The sequence below is a fragment of the Mus caroli genome, unplaced genomic scaffold, assembly GCF_978045245.1.
Source record: "Mus caroli unplaced genomic scaffold, Mus_caroli_1 scaffold_14, whole genome shotgun sequence".
Lineage (NCBI taxonomy): Eukaryota > Metazoa > Chordata > Mammalia > Rodentia > Muridae > Mus > Mus caroli.
In genome coordinates this window covers 38,317,919-38,342,734 of record NW_028227269.1, presented here as the reverse complement: position 1 = coordinate 38,342,734, position 24,816 = coordinate 38,317,919, and the positions used below count along the sequence as shown (strand labels likewise).

General features: G+C 43.0%; 1 protein-coding gene and 1 pseudogene across 1 annotated transcript in view; both read left to right on the top strand.

Annotated features, from left to right (window-relative positions):
* The window catches only part of Scin (scinderin), an 85,651-nt gene that overhangs the window by 46,982 nt on the left and 13,853 nt on the right, over positions 1-24,816 (top strand). The window contains exons 5-13 of the mRNA XM_021178708.3: positions 3,698-3,790; positions 6,243-6,375; positions 6,999-7,087; positions 8,232-8,447; positions 10,482-10,603; positions 11,047-11,137; positions 14,654-14,824; positions 18,905-19,082; positions 19,316-19,437. Of these exons, the coding sequence (XP_021034367.1) occupies positions 3,698-3,790; positions 6,243-6,375; positions 6,999-7,087; positions 8,232-8,447; positions 10,482-10,603; positions 11,047-11,137; positions 14,654-14,824; positions 18,905-19,082; positions 19,316-19,437 (1,215 nt within the window). The remainder of the gene's footprint in view (positions 1-3,697; positions 3,791-6,242; positions 6,376-6,998; positions 7,088-8,231; positions 8,448-10,481; positions 10,604-11,046; positions 11,138-14,653; positions 14,825-18,904; positions 19,083-19,315; positions 19,438-24,816) is intronic.
* On the top strand, positions 21,314-23,226 carry LOC110306682 (serine/threonine-protein phosphatase 2A 56 kDa regulatory subunit delta isoform pseudogene; annotated as a pseudogene).

Genomic DNA, 24,816 nt, shown 5'->3' with positions numbered 1-24,816 from the left:
TCTCTCTCTCCTTCTCTCTCTGTCTCTCTCATGTGTGTGTATGTGTGTGTGTGTATGTGTGTGTGTGTAAGTGTGTGTGTGTATGTGTGTAAGTGTGCATATGTGTATAAAATTAGGATCCACTCTCTTGGAAAAATGTAAGTATGCAGTCCTTTAACTAGATACTGTACTGTTCATTAGGTTTCTAGAATTTTTTTTTAATCTTATTACTGAAATTTGGTCCCTAAGACCAAAGTTTTATTTCTGCTGTGCCCTGCTCTCAGGAATCCACTATCTACTCCTGCTTCTATGAGTTCAAATACTTCAGGTTCCACATATGAGTGAGGGTCTGCCATATCTGTCCTCCTATGTCTGGCTTATTTCACTTAGCAGAATGCCCTCCAGGTTCATAAATGTTTCAAATGACAGGATTTCCCCAGTCAAGTTATATTCTTAAAACATGGGGGAGTATAAAATAGGGATCAGTTGCTAATGTGCTAGGCACCTTATGGGGAAAAAATGAGGGGAAGGGGAAGGGGAAGGGGAAGGGGAAGGGGAAGGGGAAGGGGAAAGGGAAGGGGAAGGCAGGAGGGAGTTGGCAACATAACTGTGACCAATGCAGGAGGGGTGGGGCCTTCACTAAGTCCACATGAAGGACACTTTACTATGACCATAAGAGGAAGAATTTAGTGACTCAGCAGAGAGCAGGCTTTATAAAGTTCAAGAAGAGAGGGTTGGAGATATCCTGATGCAAATAAGGGAATGGCGAGCTGCTAGTCAGGAATTTGCTAGATGAAGATATTCCAAACAGATGCTTTCAGGAGCAGAAAGACAAGCAAGCTCGAAGCTTGAGTGACAGGTCTGAGCGGGAACAAGGAGAGTTTTATGGCTGTCAGAACACATCATTCCACACACAGAAGCCGCCTGGGCCGGATGCCAGCCACACAGAACTGAAAAGGAAGAGACTTTACACGTATGTTCAGTCTTGCCTGGAGCTAGAGAAAAGATGCAGGAGCAGTCTGTTTCAAAGATGAAAGTGTATGGGATAGCTACAAAGTGCTGTAACTTAATTGTTTTGTTCTTTCTAGGCAGGGCGTAAAAGCCTTACGGGACACTCAAGGTGTTTGGAAACCTACTTACATTCCCCAGGGAGAAGCGTGGTAAATGCTTAGTTGTTGAACTGAGATTTAAGGTGATCCTTAGAGAGATGTGAGCCTATGCCACCTCTATCCTGGAGTTAGCCTGGTTTCAGTAAGTTGCGTTGGTTCAATTTCCAACTGCGCTAGCATCCTTCAAGAGGCTGATTAAGACACCTGGCTAACATGAGAATTGCTGTCTGGAAATTAAAACTTAAAGTACACCCCAGTTCCCAGACTCAGTTGGCCCAATGGGAGACTTGCCAGGATCAGTTATACCCTTCATCAGAACTGTTTATTCCCAACTGTATGTTGGTTGGGGTAGAATTGCCGAGGCTTCAGGAGGAGGCTGGGTGATCCTTCCCTGACACACTCGCTTTTATCAAACTACAAATGCCTTTTAAGAGAGATTTTGGTTTCAAGTATTTTAATTTGGGATACAATTTAACTCTTAGCAAAACAAACAAATGAAAACCCTCCATTGTAACCTTTTAGATTTTATAATAATTAATAATTAAAATGTTTTATTGTTCACTGTGTAAATAAAAGATGTCAAGTTCCCTGAGCATTCATCCGCAGGTAAATTTCCAAACATGAGATTGTACACATGCTCACAAACGGTTTATGTACACTTTCATTATTTGACATTCAGTAGTGGGTATTTTCCTGCAGCACCAATGTCATAGCTGCTTTTCTTTTGCTGCAACAGAAACACCATGACCAAGGAATCTTATAGGAGAATGTATTTAAATTGAGCTTACAGCTTCAGAAGATTAGAGTCCATGCTGGTGCAGTAAAGGCAGGTTGAGAGGAACAGCTGAGAGCTCACATCTTGTCCTTAGCCGTTTACTGAATCTATGGGAATACCTTCTGTCCCTTTCCTGAATTTAAACTTAAACTGATATTGTGACAATCACATTACTTCGAGGAAGTATATATTTTAGGTCTGTCCTATGTTATTTATGTCAATTAAGTTAATGAATCAAACTTTAAAAAAATTATTTCATTTATTTACATTCCAGCCATTGCGCCCCCGCTTCCCCAGGCCTTCTCCTTCCCTGAGACCTCAAGTTTCTTGAGGATTAGGCACACCTTCTCCCACCAAGAATTAGGCAACTTAAACTTCTTATATTTTGTGACTTGAGTATAAACAAATGCAAAGCAGATACAAAGTTTTTTTTTTTTTTTTCCCAAATAACATTCCTGAACTTTTGGGTTGCATCACACATACAAAGCATTGATAAATGTATTATCTATCGATTCAGCTGATAAATACTTGTGGAGCATCAACTCTCTCTCAGGTTTTATTCCAAAACTGGAAGCACAGCATGAAACAAAGTTTGATTGTGTATTTTGTGGGACCTGGACTGAGGACTGCAGATGAGAAGCGACAGCCATGTGACAAATCCAGGGAAATCTGACTCCAGATGCCATCAGGGGGCAAAGCTGAGTTTATTGCACAGCACAGATGCTTATATACAGTGTTTGAGCCTATCCCAAGCCCTAAATCTTCTTCCAGTCATATCTCGACACACTGTCGTCATGCCCCCAATGAAAGCCCTGCCTGATGATGTCACCTAGAAGGAGGGGTCATCATCACCTGTTAGGACTTCCCTGAAGATGAGGGAGGCAGCCACTGCCCTGGCCTAGGTTCCTTTTTGTGGTCTCACTGGGGTTCGGGGAGCCATCTTAGATCTAATGCCATGTGTAGCAGATCAGGACTCTTCAAAGAGTCGCAAGAGCCTGTGGTGCCTTGCTCTGCATCTCACTCATCCCTTCACAATATTGGCCTCCACATCCTTCACAGTATTGTGCTTTGGGTGTGGTGTGCATATCTTCAATGCTAGCTATGAGCCCTGACAAAATATCCTGACAAGATGGTCTTATGAAGAGAGACGCCTTATTTTAGCTCACACTTTGAGTTCCATTCAGTCATGGCAGAAGCCTGAGGTGGCGGCTGGTCATTGTTAGGAAGTATGGAGGAATGAATACTGATACTTAGCTAGCCTTCTTCTATACACTTTTGGGACACCAGCCTAGGGAATGCTGCTGCTGCCATCTAGGGTAGATCTTTCTACTTCAACTTAACCAATATAATGCCTCACGGACGTGCCCAGGGCCTAACACCTAGGTGGTTTTAGATTCTATCAAGTTGATGGTTAAGATTAATTAACCCTCATCATATTTTACCTCAAAACAATAACCTAATTTAAGGAATGAAATTAGTAGAAATTAGAGTATTTCTATAAGCATGGGCCTCAGAAGAAATCCTGCCTGCTATGGAGTTGAGCTGAAGAACACATTTTACTTAATTCATGTTAGCCTAAAAAAAGTGGGGGCCCCTGAGTTTTCACATGGGCTTTCCTGGAAGGGCGTGTCAGCAACAGGCACAGGATTTGTTTACTTCATGCTACCAGCTTCTTTGACCCATGAGAAGAGGCCTGTGATAGAGGAATTGATGAGAAATTCATGACTCTGCTCTTTTAATTGCATGGGCTTTATAATTGATATCTTTATAAATGTAAGATGGTTCATCGTTTTTAAGATTCTGCACAACTCTTTCTCTCTTCCCCTTTTCCCAGGTTTTAGGGAGAAAGCCTGAGCTTCCAGATGGGGACAACGATGACGATGTTGTAGCAGACATAAGTAACAGGAAGATGGCGAAGCTCTACATGGTGAGTTCCTGGGGTGGGATTCTGAGTTTGGCACTGCAGGGACTGTCTCTACTGTAGGAGGGAGCTCTCCTTGCCCTTGTAGAGAAATGTGCAGGTGAGTTTTCACATGTATGTATTAAAATGATCGTGTCTGTAGCTTTTCATTCTTTTCATTAATGATAACAAAGTTACTGTTGCCGGGCGGTGGTGGCGCACGCCTTTAATCCCAGCATTTGGGAGGCAGAGGCAGGTGGATTTCTGAGTTCAAGGCCAGCCTGGTCTAAAAAGTGAGTTCCAGGACAGCCAGGGCTATACAGAGAAACCCTGTCTTGAAAAAAATTAAAAAACAAAAAACAAAAAACAAAACAAAACAAAAAAACCCAAGCAAAACCAAAAACAAAGTTACTGCTGTAACTTACATTGTATTGTATAGTTACCTTTAGTTTGTTTTATTTTGATATAGTACACCTGATAAAAATGTTTCCTTTGTAGAATAAAACATTTTGTGGGCTTTTTCTTATAAATTCTTGGTAAAATTGTAAAGGCTTCAACTTCCTTAGAATATCCTTTTAGTACAAAAGGGCCTTCTTTGTTCCAGGAAGGTGAACTTTCAAATCAGCCAGCTTGAAGGAAACAGGGTGGAGCCAGTCTTGGGTCAGGTGCTGGCTGACCTAGCGACCAGTGGCTCCTGCTGTGAATGACTGGGCATGGTGCATTTTTCTGAGGCTTTGTTTTCTGAAAGGGAGGGAAGAAGGTATGGAAAGACACGGGAGGAAGTGGTTTTATTAGGTGATTATTCAAGTTTCTTCCAGCGACAGAATTTTGAATCTACTCTCATGAAAGCAACAAAAGTCACACAACACAGCAGAGGAGACTGAAGGCAAGAGTCTCCAAATGCCTTTCTCTTTCTCTTACAACTTTCTAAGGAAGTGATTTGGAGCAGATAGTATCTACCTGAACAACTTAGTGACTTTCTTCTTTTCAACAGGAAGAAACTGTACTTGGTGGCTTTTAGGGAACTTCCTTCTCCTTTTCCTCTTTCTCTTCCCCCTTCCCCTCCCCTTCCTTCCCTTCCTCTTCCTCTTCCTCTTCTTCTTCTTCCTCCTCTTCCTCCTCCTCCTCCTCCTCCTGTTCTTTTGAGACAGGGTTTCTCTATGGTCTATGTAGTCCTGGATATCCTGACACTCACTACGTAGACCAGACTGACTTTGAGCTGAGAGAGTTTCCTGACTGCCTCCTGAGTGCCGGGATTAAAGTCATGCACCACCACACCTGGCTCCTTTCAGGAACCAAGTTCATTGTTCTGAATGAAGATAGATTATTAATTTGTGTCACATTGACTTCATTTTTATAATGATGACATGGCTTCTTTTCTTCTTAGGTGATAAAGGAAAATGTGATTATCATATCTGCTAAATACTGATATTTTTAATACAATTCTCCCAGAGAGTGTTAACTAAATAGTGTGGCTTCATTACTCTTTTTACAGACTAACAAATGTCACTTATTCCCCACAATTGATCAAAATCTCTTTTCTCTCTCGGATAGCATTATGTATGAAAGAGATAGTTTAACATAGGGAAATATTGATCTTAAACGATAGCTCCCTCTAGTGGAGATGTAGTATAGTGTACAATGTGGGGCCAAATAAGATTGGAAAGCCAAATCACTGTGGGCACTTTCTGAATATATAGAGTGCAAACTTCCCTTGTTGATGCAAAACTGGGCTACTGATTGGAGTTGGGTCTGGAACCTTCATATTTAACAAATACGCAGTTGATCCTCTGGCAACCCACAAGCTAACCTTTGGAAACCAGTGCATTGAGATGGCGCATAAATATCACCTTCAACTTTGTATGACCACCTTCAAAGTTTCCTTAAAAGCTTCATCTCCATTGTGACCGAAAACAATTGACATTAATAGCCTATCAACATATAGCTAAATTTCTGGACTTAGGTTGAAAAATATTTGCAGCCATTAGCTACAGTGTACAGATGTTTTCTCCAGGGTAGTTACTGCCGTTTGATAAGGACCCAGTGACTGAAGTTAAACAAATTTACACTCAGCCTTTTGTGTGCATATAAGGAGTGTAGGATTGTCACCTGCTTGAAAAGTTTGCTCTAAATTTTAAAATAAATGATTATGGAATAAAGAACTCAAGGAATTTAGTAAACACTAGCATTGTGGTAGCCCTTACACAGTACGATTATAACCATGATTTTCTGATGTATTAGAGACAGTGTCAAAGTTTAACCTTCCATTAGCAATTTTCTGCCTTTAAAGATCTTTCTACAAAAGTGTTTGGGTTGCAATTGGGCTCAAAGATGCTTTGTCTCTGTCTTGAATCAGCTCTGCTATATAAACTCTGTAAGGCTCATGTTCTCAAAGCATAGTATGTAACTATCACTGTAACGCAATTTTAGAGTGATTCTTCCCAAAATGAAATCATGGAGTTCAAGTCTTTTTTGTTAGGTTTCAGATGCAAGTGGGTCCATGGAAGTGACACTGGTGGCTGAAGAAAACCCGTTCTCCATGGCCATGTTGCTTTCTGAAGAATGCTTCATTTTGGACCATGGTGCTGCAAAACAAATTTTTGTATGGAAAGGTAAGAGATGCCATTTCTATGGTTGCTGTATTTCAGATTTGATGTTCTCTTCCTAGGAGGTGAAAGAAAACATCCCGATTTTAAAGAAAAGCATCTCTTCTGAGAAATGGTTTGTAAGTCTCTCAGCTGGTGCAGCTGGTGGGCGAATATTTGGAACCATTCAGCAAGGGTTAGGGAGCTATGGAAAGCATTCAAAGTAGGGCAGTGGTGGCTCACACCTTTAATCCCAGCACTTGCGAGGCAGAGGCAGGTGGATTTCTGAGTTTGGGGCAAGCCTGGTCTACAGAGTGAGTTCCAGGACAGCCAGCGCTACACAGAGAAACCCTGTCTCAGGGGGCGGGGGGCGGGGGGCGGGGTGGGGGGAACATTCGAGCATCAGAAATATACATTGTCAAATATACTGTCAATTACTGTGATAGTAAATGCATTTAATATGTCAGGGAATTTTGCCATTCTCCCATTGCTATATTCAAATTAAATTATTTCGGTATGCAGGGACTAACCAGCTTGGCCTTACTTAGATTCTGAGATTAGACGAGGTTTAAGCATGCTCAGGGTGGTGTGGCCACATACAATGCAGTATATCCCCTTCTGTAATTATATATACCTTTATCTTTCTTTAGGTAAAAATGCTAACCCACAGGAGAGGAAGACTGCCATGAAGACAGCTGAGGAGTTTTTACAGAAAATGAATTATTCTACCAATACTCAAGTATGTGTGAAAAGAAGTCACTAGAACAATCATTAAAACATGAGAGTCAGGAAATCTCCACAAAGCTTACAAAAAGTTTGCTTCAAAGTGCTCTCTCTCTCTCTCCCCACAAGAATCCATAATAGTTTATGTGTGAGTGTGTGTGAGCAAAGTTTTGCAAAAAGTGGAGGTCAGTGTATAGGGCTACACAGAGCTGAACATGCCCTTGGTAGAATGCTTGTCTAGAATGTATAAAGCCCTGGACTCCATCTCAAAGACTGCATAAAACTGGGTGTGTGGTGGTGCACACATGTAATCCCAGTGCTTGGTAGGTGTGAATAGCGGGATCGGTTCAAGGCCATTCTCAGGAGCCTAGAAGCTTTGAAGCCAGCCTGCATTGCATGAAACCCTGTCTCAAAAAGTTTTATAACTTCCATAAAGACTATCAGCCACTCTTTAGACTATTATGAAGACCTGAGCAGCAACATTACAGTGTTTGGTTTCCTCCAAATCAAGTCGGTCATTGACTAGCTACTTTTTAAATTAATTAATTAATTGTTGATTAATTAATTAATTGTTAATTAATTATAAGTACACTGTAGCTGTCTTCAGACACACCAGAAGCGGGCATCGGATCTCATTACAGATGGTTGTGAGCCACCATGTGGTTGCTGGGATTTGAATTCGGGACCTCTGAAAGAGCAGTCAGTGCTCTTAACCATTGAGCCGTCTCTCCAGCCCCAAATAGCTACTCTTTTTCTCTGTGAATTTCTTATTTCATTGATGCCCTGTGTGTGTGTGTGTGTGTGTGTGTGTGCGTGTGCGCGTGTGCGTGTGTGTGTGTGTGTGTGTGTGTGTGCTTGTGTGTGTGTGCTTGTGTGTGTATATGTGTGTGTGTATGTGTGTGTGTTCTGGCACAAATAACACAGTGGGATCATTTCTTCCTGGTCTCTTGTGAATCTAACATAGAGAAATATTTATGCAGAGGTAACACTTGAAACCTTTTCCTCATCTTTATCATTCAAATTCAGCAGCAATAACTTCAGCTGTGAGAAAAACCTAGGTTGAATTGCTGTATTTTCATTACCTCATTCTTTTCCCTACTGTAGCAATTCTTCTTGGTCTCTTACTTTCCCATTGATAATTTTTTTTTTTTAAATTGCAGATTCAGGTTCTTCCGGAAGGCGGTGAAACACCAATTTTCAAACAGTTCTTTAAGGACTGGAAGGATAAAGACCAGAGTGATGGCTTTGGGAAGGTGTACATCACGGAGAAAGTGGCTCACATAAAGCAGATTCCATTTGATGCCTCAAAACTGCACAGCTCTCCGCAGATGGCAGCACAGCACAACATGGTGGACGATGGCTCTGGCGGGGTGGAGGTACTTTTCCATCTCTCTTGCTGTTTGTGTTTCTATCAGGCGTCTCCGTGGTATCTGAGAGGGGGAAATACTACCTGGGCAAACTTTAAACCTTCTAAAAAGGTGAGTTTTACTTAGTAAGAAAAGAGGCCTAAAACTATATTCTGAGTCATGGGAGTTACAGCCAAGAGCTCCTGCTGGGTGTAGGTCCATTTGTATGTGTGTGCTGATTCTCTTTAAGGTGTGGTGGGCACAGCAGCTTTTTCTATCAGAAAGACTGTGTGTGTGGTTGTATAGGGATGTACTCAGAACATGTCACCTACCATCCACTGCCTCCCCAACACATATCCAAAGCATTCATGAAGAAAAATGAGCTAAAAGCAGATTTTTCTTGAGTGTTCAACTTGAGTGTGTTTATTATTAGATCAAAATTGCTAAATGTCCCTTAATTGTCTTAAACTCAAATCTCTTCAGATCCAGTCCACTCTCCAGTCATCTGATTTAGTGAGGACTGGTTAATAGCATCTCTCCTCTAAAATATCTGCACCGCCCTCCAGCCTTCCTCAAGCTTCTCTCCTGCTGGAACTTCAGGATTTGACTCTTGGTCTCCTCTTGACATCTGAAGTATTCCCACTCCTCCATGCACTATGGTCAAATAGTTTCCATTCCTAGCAACTCAATCCAATAGCAGGTACATCCTTCTCTGAGGAGCTGTCCCTCAGTCCTGAAAGGCCTTCTTGATGTATGTATAGGTGATAATTTCCCCAAATGTATCACACAATTGTTATCAAATGTACCACACAGTTGTTATCCGAATGTACCACACAATTGTTATCCAAATGTACCACAATCTGTTATTTATTCATGAATTTCTCCTAGATCTTTTATCAGGTCCTCGAGGACAAGAGTTAAATCCTTTACATCTATATTTATTTCTAGGTCTTATCACAATGCTAGAACCAAGTATAATTGATAAATTTAGGGAATAATTTTTCCTCTTTTCAAAGATTGGAAGTATGATGCTAGGCTGCATAGTTGTTGGCATGTGGGAACAAGGTCATCAGCTTTCAGATGCCACCATCAGATGGGGAGCAGCCTCCTGGTCTGCATCCCTATTCTGCTTGAGTATCCACTGCAGCTCAGGACATGAAGCTTTGTAGAATGCATTCTGAGCAGACTGAGCTCATCGCCAGCTGTGCCTGTGGTGCAAGCTTAGGTTCTGACCACAGCTTCTCTGAGAAGGCATCCTGGGGCACACCGGCACTGCTAATACCTGGTGTCTGTGTTTAGGCCCTTGAGGTTGGTGAGACTCTGTTCTCTAGAAGGTACGGTGAAGGGATGCTTTTCCCTAGACAGCCTGCACTGTTCTCTGGATTGCTCACTCCATATTCCAAAGCCATATACTGACCTGCTTTCCCCCAACACCCATATGGGAGGAATGGTGCCATTTACAGAGGCACACTGCAGTGCCTGGTGGTTCACTGGCCACTTCACAAATGATGAACAGTTTTTCCTATAAATTTGAAGCATATTTCTGAGCTGAGTTGTTGTAGTTTTATTGTAGTAGTACCATATTCTTCTCATTAATTCATATACATGTGCTTGTGCTCATGTGCATGTACACACGTGCGCACACACACAAACACACACTCAGACATACACACATCGATAGTATCAAAACTATTGGGCAAGATAGCACATACCCATCTTCTCAGCACTTTGCAGACTAAGGCAGAAGGATCATGGGTTCAAGATCAGCCTGGAATACATAGGGAAATCCTGTCTCAAGACAGAATAACAACAAAATTTAAGAACAAAACCATCAACAACATTCTCAGAACTGATGAGATATTGTGGAGTAAACAAAAGAAAGAGAAGATTTCAAAAGTCAAGAAATTTGTTAACCTTCTTGCTTTTTCACAATTAAAAACTGTTTAGAAAAATAACTAAAACATTGTTGGATAATGAATCTAAAGTGGAAATGACCTACAGTTTGTGAGTAGTATTTTAGGTCAGTGAACTTTTAACAGGTTATGTCTACTCTGTCTCTTTCAGATCTGGCGCGTAGAGAACAGTGGTAGAGTCCAGATTGACCCAAGCTCCTATGGCGAGTTCTATGGTGGTGACTGCTACATTATCCTCTACACTTATCCCAGAGGACAGATCATCTACACATGGTGAGTCTTTCCAGAGCACAAGTGCCATGGGCCATGCACATACAAATGACTGTATTGTATGTAGCATGAGGGAGAACCATCCTTTGATTATCTGTACAGCGTGCAGATAGTACTCAGATTCTGTGCACTGTGGGGATGAATTTCCCGAAATAGCAAGCATCAGACAGACATGGATTATTTAGCAAAGTCATATAAGGAGCCAAGGCGCAGTTTCTTTAAAATGAAGATGAAAAGGTTCTGTACAATGTCTGCATTTCTCAAAATACACAGGGCAGTCCAGGATTAGTATTTAGAAAACAGCAGTAGCTTTGATTGTTCTGGTCATGATGAACTGTTGGCTTCTTTTTGATACTTTACAATATCGAGTCTCTTTTTGAAATGGCTGCATGAGAGGGTATTAAAACTTAACTATAAGCGAGTGTGATTTGTTGACTCTCCTCTAGGCAAGGAGCAAATGCTACCAGAGATGAGCTGACCATGTCTGCATTTCTGACTGTCCAGTTGGATCGGTCCCTTGGAGGGCAGGCTGTGCAGGTTAGTATACTTTACTTACTTTCCCAACTCATGCAGGTCCCCATCTTCCCAGACCTCTTCCTGATGAAAGCATACTTCCCACATCCAGAAGGGATCTTGGAATTTTAAGGTTGATTTCTTTTTATTTTGAAATTCAAATATTCTATAACACACTTGTCATCTCAGATTCTGGAGAAGAGGAAGCCTCTGAAAATAGAATAAAAACATCAATAAACTAATAATTTAAGAGTCCAAGGAGAAAGCAAAGAGAGCTCTTCTCTTTAGAATCCACCATATGCCACAGTTATTGGACATTTCCAGTTGCGAATGGTTTTAATAGACAGACTTATGTGTTCATATGAGAGCATCCTTACCCAGAGACCCTTTGAAAATGTTATGTTACAAAACAAAGGAGAATGAAAATTGAAGACAGAACCATAGTTGCTCCTCAGCTGACCTCAAGTTAAGGAAATGATCTGGGATTACTGGGTGATGCAAAACACTCAACAGTGTCCTTAGGAGTCAACTAGGGAGAGGGACAGAATGAGAGTGATGTAACGTGATGAAGACTCCGTGGACCACTGCTGGCTTTAGGGGAAAAAGGGACCCAAAAAGGAATATTGGCAACCTTGATGAGCTGAAAACAGCAAGGGAAAGAATACATCCTTGAGTCCCGGCATCTTAGTTACTGTTCTGTTAGTTTGTTGATGAAGAGACACCTTGACCAAGGTGACGTATAAAAGGAAGCATTTAGCTAGATGTTTGCTTACAGGTTCAAAGGGTGAGGGCATGATCATCATGATGGGAAGCATGGTAGCAGGCAGGCAGGCTTGGTGCTGGGGCAGGGCTGAAGAGTCTACATCCTAATCCACTGGTCAGAGAAAGTGAGACTGGACTTGGCATGGGCTTTTCAAAGCTCAAAGACCCCTTCCAACATATCTTCTCTAACTAGGTCACAACTCCTAATTCTTTTCAAACAGATTCACTAGCAGGGGGCCAAGCATAAGTCTATGGGACCCACTCTCATTCCGACCATCATGCTGCACTCACCAGCTCTAACCCAGAGAGTGAACTCCTGTAGGTTTTTAACCAGTGACTAAATTAGGGTAATACTATGAAGTATAAGAAGATGAATTTTGTATGTTAATTACAGTACAAAGCAAGCACAACTGGACAATTATCAGCTATCTACAACAATAGGTAACTGTAAAACATAAGTAAAAACATAGAACAATATTTTATACATTCCCAATCATAGAAATCCCTAAGTTATGGTTCACATGGGCAAGCCAAAATCAACCTTGACAGATACATAAATCCATATTTTCTCTCGTAGGGATCAGAATCTTGCTTGAAACAAAATCCATTGGCCAAAAGTGATGGAAGTATCAGGCAGGAAAAATAAAACAAAAGTGGGCAGGGAGGGGACAGAACAAAGGAAGGAAGGAAAGGGAGGCACTGGGGAAGGGAAAAGAGACACAAAGGAAGAGAAGTGCAGTGAGGGAAAGGAATGGATCCCATGTTTGGTATTTCTAAAATTAAAAACAAAAAACTAAAAAAACCTTGAGAATGACTGAACCCTGTGTCAAAAACCACACATTCACACACATAGATATATACATACATACATACATATACATACACACATGCACATATGCATGCACACACACATGTACACATGTAGACATACACACATATATATATATTCATACACACGTGTATATTCTCACATGCACACACATACACACACATGTATATACATACACATACCCATGCACACACCCACATGTACACACCCACATGTACACACACATATACACACACACACACACATATGCACATACACCCATTCACATGAGCACACACATACACATACATGCACGCACACATGTACATACACACATGTACATAGAAACATGCACACACACATACACACATTCATGCACACATATGTACACACACACACACACACACACACACACACACACACACACACTTTGTTTCTATGAGAGGGGACAGCAACTAATGTTTGACAATATGCAGACAGTATAAGTAGTAGGTCGACATGTCTATGCCGTGTCTAAAGGGCCAATTCCAGTGCGTTTCAGTGTCAACATTCTTTCTTCAAGCCAGCTTTTCCTCTTATGCTGGAGTGTCTACCACATTTCATGACTGTTACTAGTATCTGCAAGAAATGTATGCTCTCTGCCTATTTAATTCCTTCCTCTCTATCCACAGCATGTCTGTCTGCTCTCACTATTTGCAGAGAGGCACTAACTTGTTCCTTGGCCTTACACCTAACTAGAGATCTCTGTCTCTGTCTCTCTCTTGTATGTCCTCTCACTTTATAACTGGGTTATAAATGGGGCTGGTTGCCTTACTACCTAGCGGCATTCTCTGACTGGTTTGGGGGGGGGGACATTTGTTCCCTTGTATTAAGAAAACCCACCTTCTAGACAGCTGCCTTGGCCTGTTTATGACAGTTCTGATTCAGCATCATGAAGTGTGAAGTTTTCTCTTCACAAGGAGGTATTGCTTAGCTACCTCATGTGTGATGTCAAGTGAACTCAGGTTCTGTATGACCTAAAAGATGTTTGGTTTTCAAACCTTTATAAATGTGAGCTCTGGATTTCAAGTGTAATGATTAAGCAGAAAGGCGAGGCAGATACTTTACAACATAAGATTTATGATGTGGAGGCTGAACTTGGTCTCTAGCTGGCTTCTTTCCATCGTGGTATGAATTCATAGATACACACAGATACATACATTAATAGATACACACAGATACATACACTAATAGACACATCAAACATGTTGATAAACAAACTCGATCAATAAAATGGTTGGGTTCTTCAGGTACACGCAGCTCCATCAAATATTTCAATTGTTGGAATATAATATTAATCAGCCAAGAAGAGATATCACCTAAGCCATGTAGTTGAGCGTAAAGCTGTTCGTCACAAATGATTCAAAATCTTTGACAGCTAGACATTGTGTTTTGAAATGGTAGATAATACACAACTGACGAATTTCTAGGAATTAGTCAGCTGAATCCTACAGTTGATGAAATATTAGTTTCTTTGTGAATCACAAGATGGAAGTGGTTCACAATAATTATTTTGAAATCGCATTGCTCTTGTAAGTGTTTTTGGTGAAGTAACTTAGAAGCACTTAAGCAAATTATTAAGCAATTCAATCCACCCGTTTTCCACTCTACTCCCCTTTGGAGTAAAGTACTGACCTTAAGAAGTGCCCCTGAGCCTCACATAGGCAATTGCCCTTTTTTGAAGGTTATATAGCATATTGGTTGTTTTCAGCACTCCTTCCTACACTTCCCCAACTGTGCTACCATGCCAGAAGATACTTCTTAGGTAGCCGTTCACCCATTTGGATGTGTAATTGCTGAACCATGCGTATAAAGTCAGTTATTTTCAGTATTCCCCAAGCCCCTATAGCTGAGAATGCCCCTGAATTCCCATTTGCCTGGCCTCTGAAAGCTCAAGTTCAAACTTCTGTCTCCCTGCCCTGTGCACCCAGGTCCGTGTCTCTCAAGGCAAAGAGCCTGCTCACCTGCTGAGTTTGTTCAAAGACAAACCACTCATTATTTATAAGAATGGAACATCCAAGAAAGAAGGGCAGGCACCGGCTCCCCCTACACGCCTTTTTCAAGTCCGGAGGAACCTGGCATCTATCACCAGAATTGTGGAGGTAAGGCTATGCATTCCATGAATATGCTCTGGGTATGGACTTCCCAATCTGCCTGGCTATCAGCAATGTTAGCCTCTACATACTGGCAAGTAGATGGCCTTGACTTCGACAATATAAAACACTAGAAGAGGAGACATTGAATGAGAGGGCAGCTCAGGTTTTTCAACTGCACTGAACCCAAACAAATGAATTTTGTGAATATCATTTCCAGTGAAACTGGCAAGAGGCAGGAAGCAGCTACAGCCCTACCTTGAAAGGTCTGGGCTAGAAAGACTGTGAGGTGTGATCAGATGATCGTGAAACCTGGGGAGATCTAAGAAGGAGGCCTTTGTACAAGAACATCTGCCCACACTGGAGTAATCTGTCCCACCTTGAGTTCTAGCCACCATTGAAATCCAGGCCTCTTCCACCACTCCATTGCCCTGTGTTTCTCCAGATCGGAGCTGCTTCCAAACCCGTTTATATTTTAGGAGACACTCAGCCCAGATCTGAAAAGTCAACCAGTCTTGCCTCGATCTACCAGCAATCTCTCTGCGTCTCCTCCTGCCTCATCTCTGCTTGCCCTCTGAAGACTGACTCTGCCTCCTGGTGGAGCTGTAATTCCTCAGTTTCCTTTCACTGGGACCCCCTGGATGGGGCTGTCCTAGCTCACCCAAGCCTCTCTACCTTCTCTTTTTATATGGTTCATCCCTCTTCCTCACCAATGCTGCCCCTTCCTCCTGCAGTCCCTCCACCCACAGCCCTCTTCTGTTGTCATCTGCCCTGTCATTGTGATGGCCACAGCCATGATCTCTGTCACTTCTATCCCTGTTCCTTTCAACAACCTCCTCCTTCTCTCAGAGAGAACATAAATGTAATCACATACAGATCACCACATCTGCACTCCTGTAATTTCACTAGCTACATCTGTACATAGATATTATCCTCTCCTCTGACTTATGAAAGAATTTAAAAAGATAAACTGATTTATATTTTTAAGAATAATTCATATATTAGTAACTTATACAAAAGTGATGATGTGTTTTATCAATTAATATCAATGTTACCCATAAATTATATATTTTGTAGTGATCTGTTAAGTTGATAATAAATACTTATTACATAGAATAAAAAAGTATGGCTCTTATCTAAAGCAAAATTGCTCCAGCCCCCAGTCTACCCCTCTGCCCATGATCCCCTCTCTGGTTTTGCTTAGACTTTCTTTGGTTTCAGATCCGCTTGTATTGCAGTTCTTCCAATACTTGCTGTTTGTTCTGACTGCAGGCTGTAATCTCCTTTTCCCTCATACACATGACAAATTTATTCTTGTATCCTGGATCATTTACCAGGAGATATGAAACCGGGAGATGTGCTTGAAAACAAATTCTGTAGACACTGTGTCTTGCCTTCTCCTGGGTTTTCACATTTCTGTCCTTCTGAGAGCATATCTTCTTGTGAGCCTAAATATGGTAAGTGGGGTGAACAAGAACAGTGCTTTCAAAGATCACTTCTCTGACCTTGTTTTTCTTAACCAGCCACAGGCAGGCATTTACCACATCAACTTGTATTGTCTATTGAGCATATTTTTCTGATGAGGTAGATGTCTCCACATTCCCAGTGAGGTTTGGGCTTTACTTTGTCTGCTTGGCCTCTAAGCACTGGAGTATTCCAGGCCAAGATGATCTCATATGGTCTTATCATTTAAATCTGGTCTCCATATTGATCTTATAACACTCTAGGCACAGATTCTCATGTGTTTAATTGTAACTAATTTTTTTAATCCAATAAATCAACAGTGGAGTCCTTACCTGTGAACACTCATTTGAGTTCATATGGAAGAGTCAATCACAAGGCTCCACTGTTGAATTCCTGACCTCTCCCATAGTTGACATTTCTTTAGGGGTGTCATCAGTTGAATTCAGTGCATCACCCCGTTTCCTTACAACATCCCAAATTGGCCTTTCCCTCTTTACTTTCTCTGACACATCAATTATGATGATTCTACGTGGCCTTCTATCTTGTTTCCCAGCAAGCTGGTCTTCGTAAACAGACAGTTCTCCTTTCCCAAGCTCACCCTAATCTGAGCACTGGCCTCTTGTTACCTTTGCTTATATTCTTGGATGATGTTTCTGCAATAAAAAAGATACAGATTGGAAATCAGAAGTCCTGAAATCAGACCTGGCTACTGGCATTCTTCACCATATTAAACGATGATTTCCTTGGACTTGGTCCAGGAGGCCTCATTCCTGGTGAGAGAAGACAATTATAACTTTCCTAAATACTACCAATCCCCAGACACTGTCTTTTAAACTCCAACAGCCATTCTTTTTTCCTCTAATTTTTCTTTCTAGGGTCAGGCCCTTAAAAACTGGCAAGATCCATCTTTTCTGCAGCAGATGCTTTGATTTGGGTAGTCCATTGAGGTGGGCTAGGCAGCATCATTTGGAACAATGGATCATGCCAGCCTTTAAAACATGTTTTCTCCCTGTAGTCTCAGATTGGCCACACTCCTGTTTTCCTCTTGCTTGTTGTTTTGGTCTGGCTTACTACTTGTTCCTGGTCTCCCTGGGAGTCATTTCACACTCAGCTCCACAATAACGTGATTGTGTGTTCAGACCAGTTTTCACAGATGTGGTATGATGTCACCAAACCACAGAATCCTAAGCTAAGCCCATCCTAGGATGCTCATGATCATGACCAGGCCAGAGACTTCAGAGATCCTGTCCATGCCTGATGTTGCCATAGGCCACACTCACACCTCAGTGTCTAACCCATCTGGGCTCTTTCCTCTGTGGACCCAAGAACCCAAATTGCACTTGGCAGACCCCAGGCTATGTATCTAGCTCCTGGCTGCAAGGAGAGTGTGTGCCAGAGCTGCTTCTCATCCTCTGCACAGATCTGTCATTTAATCTGGCATTTATCTGAGTTAGAAAACACTGGTAGTGAACTGGAAGTCATCTCTTTGCCCTCTCTGTTTTATGGATTTCAGGGCTCTTTCTACTTAGTACCACATTCTCTTTAGTGGGGAGAAAAACGGTACCATCTTTGTGTTTGCTATTCGATGCTGTACCCTTTGTTCAGGCATCACGTGTGGCTTGTCTTGCCCCTATGTAATATCTCTGATTATTATTTTTATCACTTTGTTAAGTCATCAATTGGGTTGTTTTGTTTTCTTTTTTTTTCCCCTATTTTTGTGAGTGTATGCTCATGTGAGGATCTACTATGTTGACAGCCATGTTTCCCTGCCATGTTTGGGAACTACAAGAGGTTGTTGGATCTCCTGGAGCTCTATGGAGTTAGAGCATTTACAGCTGCCTGATGCAGGTGCTGGTGACCCAACTCAAGTCCTCCAGAAGAGCAGTGTGTGCTCTTAAGAGGGCTGTCACTTTAGCCGTCTTGTTTTTGAGATGGAGTCATCTGTATAACTTAGACTGGACTTTTTACTATCTTCTGTTTCAGCCCCCAAGTGGTAGAATTATAGGAGTGAACTATCTCCTGGCCTTCTGGCCAAACCCTCAATTCTTGACTGATTGCTTGGCTATTTTAATTAATTTTGAGACAGTCTCTCCATGCAGTCTTTGCTGCCCAGAAACTTCTATGTAGACCAGTCTGGCTTTAAATTCACAGAGCTCTGGCTGCTTCTGCTTCTTGAGTGCTAGGATTAATGGCTTGGGATAACACATGCTGCCAAACTAGTGACATTTTATTTTATTTTATTTTATTTTATTTTATTTATTTTTTTTTTTTTTTTGGTTTATTCGAGACATGGTTTCTCTGTGTAGCCCTGGCTGTCCTGGCACTCACTTTGTAGACCAGGCTGGCCTCGAACTCAGAAATCCGCCTGCCTCTGCCTCCCGAGTGCTGGGACTAAAGGCGTGCGCCACCACTCCCGGCTCTAGTGACATTTTAAAGCTGTGTTTTATTGTCCAAGGGCAGCTGAACATGTGTCATGGACCAAGACATGCTTACTCAAATGTTTTAGGCATCTGTTGCACCTATGCCTTGAATTAATTTCCTGGGGTCAGGCAGAAGGTTCTAGATGGCTCCCCACAGCCTCAGTAGTAAATTTGAATCATTGTATTGTTTTCCCTCATACCCTAGGTTGACGTTGATGCAAATTCATTAAATTCTAATGACACTTTTGTCCTAAAACTGCCACGAAACAATGGCTTCATCTGGATAGGAAAAGGTTCTAGCCAGGAGGAGGAGAAAGGAGCAGAGTATGTGGCTGATGTCCTCAAGTGCAAAGCTTCAAGAATTCAAGAAGGCAAGGAACCAGGTGTGTGCTGTGGGCCCAGGGTCACCACTTTCATAGTCCTAATTGACTTCATTTCAATTAACAATCATTTTTCTTATCATTAGAGTTGCATAAGGATGCTTCTGTTAATTGCAAGTGTTGATGGCATCTGGTATAATTTAGTTAGGATGAAATAATATTGCTATTAATGTGAAATCCTATGAAGTATATATGCTCCTGAATATGTACTAAGTAACTCATTGTGTATTCCATAGAGGAATTCTGGAACTCTCTTGGAGGGAGGGGAGACTACCAGACTTCACCATTGCTAGAAACTCGGGCTGAAGACCATCCTCCTCGGCTTTATGGCTGCTCCAACAAAACTGGAAGATTCATTGTAAGTGTCTTAGCTGGACAGAGCCTAATGTTAGGGGAAGCAGCATCCTGTCCTGGTTCGAAGAACTTTCAAATGTGGGACAACTGGGTTTGGCTTCTCTGTATACTGTGGGTGACAATGTTTACTCTGTACAAGTAGTTTACGGCCTAATGATATGACAGATGCAGAAACATCTAGAAAACTCTATAGTATATAAATCAAAATGTCCTTAAAAATATCTATCTCACATCTGTATCAGCATTTAGTGTTTTTTTGTGAAATGCGGATGTCTGGTTCTGCTCATTTAGTACTTAGTTTCTCGGGGGGGGGGGGTTGTGGGAGGAGTAGAGCTATCATTTCTCATCTAAGTATAAACAGAGGAATATAGATTTTTCCCAGGCTGACTGAATGAAACAAACAAATAAGCACACACACACACATATGGGGTTATTAAGGTCATTGAACAAGGCCACAGAGAACTTTGTGCACCTCTGAAAATTACCTAACACCAAGAGTAATTTTTTTTTTTCCGAGACAGGGTTTTTCTGTGTAGCCCTGGCTATTCTGGAACTCACTCTGTAGACCAGGCTGGCCTTGAACTCAGAAATCCACCTGCCTCTGCCTACCAAGTGCTGGGATTAAAGGCATGTGCCACCACCGCCTGGCCTGTAATGTTTTGTTTTCTAGTCCTTTATAGTTCTGGCAATTAAAAGTAACAGTAGGAGACTGTGAATATCTATTGTGTGACACCATTCCTAGGGAGATGTGAATAACCCGTCTACTTGCCCCAGATAGGAAACCAATGACAGGCCAATGAACAGAAACCACCAAAGTCCAACTTGGTGAACCAATGAGTTTTATTAGTGTTCCTTTCAGGAACAGGAATGACTCAAAGGCAGCTGCATCATCAAAAGCCATCTCCTACATGGGTGATGTCTCATGAAAACTGGAAACCTGGAAGTCACTGCACAACCTACAGGTGGCTTGGTGGATTGGAGACTGTTTCTTCCAAGCAGCTTGTCTTAGTCTGAGAGTTTTCTCAGCAGTCATTACGACTAGATATGCTTTGGGAGGGAGAGAGCCTAACACATCTAATCAGTTTCAGGAGTTCCTGAAGCTTTTCAGTTGTTTACTTCATGGATGTAATGCAGGAGGGGTTGTTTCACCTCCCTTTACAACATCCAGAGTCATAATGAGCATCCTATAATGAGATGAGATGTTTCATCTGGAGGAAATTGCTGCACAACAAAGTCTTAGTTTAAGCTGTTGTTACACTAATGTAGCAGACTGGAGTGTTTAAACAGTAAGTATGGCTTTCTCATATCCTGGAACCTGGGAGGTTCAAGGCACCAGCATATTTGTTGTCTGGAGAGGGCCTTTCTAGTGTCTTTACATAGCCCAGTGAGGTGCTATGTCTCTTCTGAGTACACTGCTGTTATCAATGGGCCTTATCCTTGTGACCTCTTTGTGAGCATCAGCCTCCACCCCCTGATTCTGAACAAAAACATGCAGTCTGTATCAGCACATGATTTTATAATGGGTTCTGAAATTTCATCTTGGGCTCCATCCATTTACCTCAACTTAATCAGAAAAGTCTGACCATCTTAGACATTCTAGACTTTTGTGTGAAGAGTGTTGAAGGAGAGATCTTTCTCATCCTGGCAAATAAAAACTTAATTTTCATCACACAAAACTAAGTGCTCACCAGATTCATTACTAGAAATAAAGTGCTGAAGGAACTGTCCATTTACTAAAAACATAGTTGGAGCTTACAAATGATTTGACTTGAAATTTTAAGATATGGCAGCCACGGTTCGTCCCGGGCGTAGTGCGCAGGCGATGGCAAAGAGACGCCGAGCAGGCCGAGTGTGGCCGAGCAGAGCAGGCCGAGTGTGGCCGAGCAGAGCCGGAGCGGGGCCGCAGGAGCGGGGCCGCAGGAGCGGGGCCGCAGGAGCGGGGCCGGGTGTCGACCGGCCGAGATGTCCTATAAACTGAAGAAGGATAAGGAACCCTCTAAGCTTGCCAAAGGCACAGCCAAGCCCAGCAGCTCAAGCAAGGATGGTGGAGGGGAAAACACTGATGAGGCCCAGCCCCAGCCCCAGTCTCAGTCACCATCATCCAACAAACGACCCAGCAACAGCACACCGCCCCCAACACAGCTCAGCAAAATCAAGTACTCAGGGGGACCCCAGATTGTCAAGAAGGAACGATGCCAAAGCTCCTTCCCCTTCAACCTCAACAAGAACCGGGAGCTACAAAAACTTCCTGCCTTGAAAGACTCACCCACCCAGGAACACGAGGAGCTGTTTATCCAGAAGCTACGCCAGTGCTGTGTCCTCTTTGACTTCGTGTCAGACCCACTCAGTGACCTCAAATGCAAAGAGGTGAAGCGGGCAGGACTCAATGAGATGGTGGAGTATACCACCCACAGTGATATTGTCACTGAAGCCATCTACCCTGAGGCTGTCACCATGTTTTCAGTGAATCTCTTCTGGACGCTGCCTACTTCATCGAATCCCACAGGAGCAGAGTTTGACCCTGAGGAAGATGAGCCTACCTTGGAAGCCGCCTGGCCGCATCTCCAGCTCGTGTATGAGTTTTTCTTGCGTTTCTTGGAGTCTCCAGATTTCCAGCCAAATATAGCCAAGAAGTACATTGACCAGAAGTTTGTACTTGCTCTCCTGGACCTATTCGATAGCGAAGATCCTAGAGAGCGGGATTTTCTCAAGACCATTTTGCACCGCATCTATGGCAAGTTTTTGGGGCTCCGGGCTTATATTCGTAGGCAGATCAACCACATCTTCTACAGGTTTATCTATGAGACTGAGCATCACAATGGGATTGCGGAGCTGCTGGAGATCTTGGGCAGCATCATCAATGGCTTTGCCTTGCCCCTTAAGGAAGAACACAAGGTGTTTCTCGTCCGTGTCCTGCTTCCACTTCACAAAGTCAAGTCTTTGAGTGTATACCACCCTCAGTTGGCGTACTGTGTGGTGCAGTTCCTGGAGAAGGAGAGCAGTCTCACTGAGCCAATGATTGTGGGACTTCTCAAGTTTTGGCCTAAGACCCACAGCCCCAAGGAGGTGATATTTCTGGATGAGCTGGAGGAGATTCTAGATGTCATTGAACCCTCAGAGTTCAGTAAAGTCATGGAGCCGCTCTTCCGCCAGCTTGCCAAATGTGTTTCCAGCCCCCATTTTCAGGTGGCGGAGCGTGCCCTCTACTACTGGAACAATGAGTACATCATGAGCCTGATCAGCGACAATGCTGCCCGCATCCTCCCCATCATGTTTCCTGCACTCTATAGGAACGCCAAAAGCCACTGGAACAAGACAATCCACGGACTCATCTACAATGCCCTGAAGCTCTTCATGGAGATGAACCAGAAGCTGTTTGACGACTGCACACAGCAGTACAAGGTGGAGAAGCAGAAGGGCCGGTTCCGAATGAAGGAAAGAGAGGAGTTGTGGCAGAAGATTGAGGAGCTGGCCCGGCTCAATCCCCAGTACCCTATGTTTCGGGCTCCTCTGACACTGCCCCCTGTGTATTCCATGGAGACAGAGACGCCCACAGCAGAGGACATTCAGCTCCTGAAGAGGACGGTGGAGACAGAGGCCGTGCAGATGCTGAAGGATATCAAGAAGGACAAAGTGCTGCTCCGGAGGAAGTCAGAGCTGCCACAGGATGTGTACACCATTAAGGCACTAGAGGCACACAAGCGGGCAGAAGAGTTTCTTACTGCCAGCCAGGACGCCCTCTGACCCCCTCACCTTCCCTTCCCACAGGATTTCAGCCCACTTCAGCCCTGGATGCAGCCCAGCCCTCCACCCTCTGCTCCTCATCGGCTGACCTGGGGCAGAACAGCACCTCTCTGGATACTCTAGAGGATGCAGGCACTGGAAGCGGGATGCCCAGAGTGCTCCCTCTTCTCCCCTAAACGTGTTCATGCCTCCCTGTGGCTAGTACAGACAGGCTGAGCACTGAGTGCTCAGTGCTTAGACAACCTGGGGGTGCCTGTCCCCCTGCTCCTAACCCCACAGCTGCCTGAAACTGTTCTGAGAAATACACACAGGAATCACATGTCCCTCTCTACTCCCTTAATCCTCATCTGAAGTTGAGGTGTCTCTCCTCTCCCAGCAGGGTACAACAGGAGACTGTCACCAAAGTCACGTTAAGCTCCGTTGGCCCCTTGAGTGAAGAGCTATCCCCGGCAGCACAAATAGACCCCTAGACCCAGCTTTATGCAGGCGGGGGTAGTAGTGTGTTTCTTTGTATCCTATACCTAACCAAGACAACACAGAGGACAAACAAGTACGTTATGGACACTAGATGACTAGTGGGCCCGGTGGGGAGAATGAACCATCTGCCTTGCCCTCTCTGGCAAGCAGCAGTCCTTGGATCACGCATTTGCAAGGGACCACCCTGTGGCTAACTGCTTTCCCTTGTGCTCTTGGTTCCCAGAGCTATAACGAAGGAGGCAGGAGCAGTGCTCCAAGCATGGCACCCTGCAGTGCCTGTTTATTTCCTGGTTTCTGCTGACGCTGGGTGGGTCCTCACCTGTACCCTCTAGGCACTCAGAAACAAAAGCCTGGGGAGGGCTGGACCAGGATTCAGGAGCACAGGCGGCTGGCTTCTGGCCGTGTACACAGGGTGCTTTATTCTCCACAAAGTGATACATGCTAAGGTGGGCTGGGCTTGGGCCGATGTCCCCATATGTACAGAACTGAATAAAGTGGGTCTCTGAGAGGTCTGAAAAAAAAAAAAAAGAAATTTTAAGATACAATGATGGGTAGTGATAAATATTAATTTTGGGGACCACAGTTTCCCATCTACCATAGAGAATCCTTGAACTTGCTGTACTTTATGTTCACTATATGAAGTCTCTTTTGTTGATTATTAATATTATATCATATCCAAACAGCTTCTCTTTTGCACATGCTTCACACATGCTTATGTAATTTGTTTTACTTGCTAATATTGCTATAAATTAGATTCTTAAGAATTTCATTTTATAATTTTCATACATAAGTACTATGTCATTTTTATGTATCCCTCTTCCCCATCCAATGCCATTCATGTTCTCCCCGCATGCTCTCAAGTTCATGAACACTTCTTGGATATGCACATTCACACATACACCCTAATTCAGTTCATTTATTGCTGTACATTTAGTCCTATGTACATGTATTATAGTTTGACAGCTTGGGATGGATATGAAGGGGCTCATCCTTGGAGAAAACCTATTTTCCATCTCCCAGCAGCCATTGGTTTCCTGTTGCTCTTCATATAGGGGCAAGACCTTCTGAAATGTCCCCATCCATGTTGGCATGTTGAATGGTACTGTCCTTACTCAGGTCTCATTCAGGAAACCACATTGGTGAGATTTTATGGGTTCAGCTA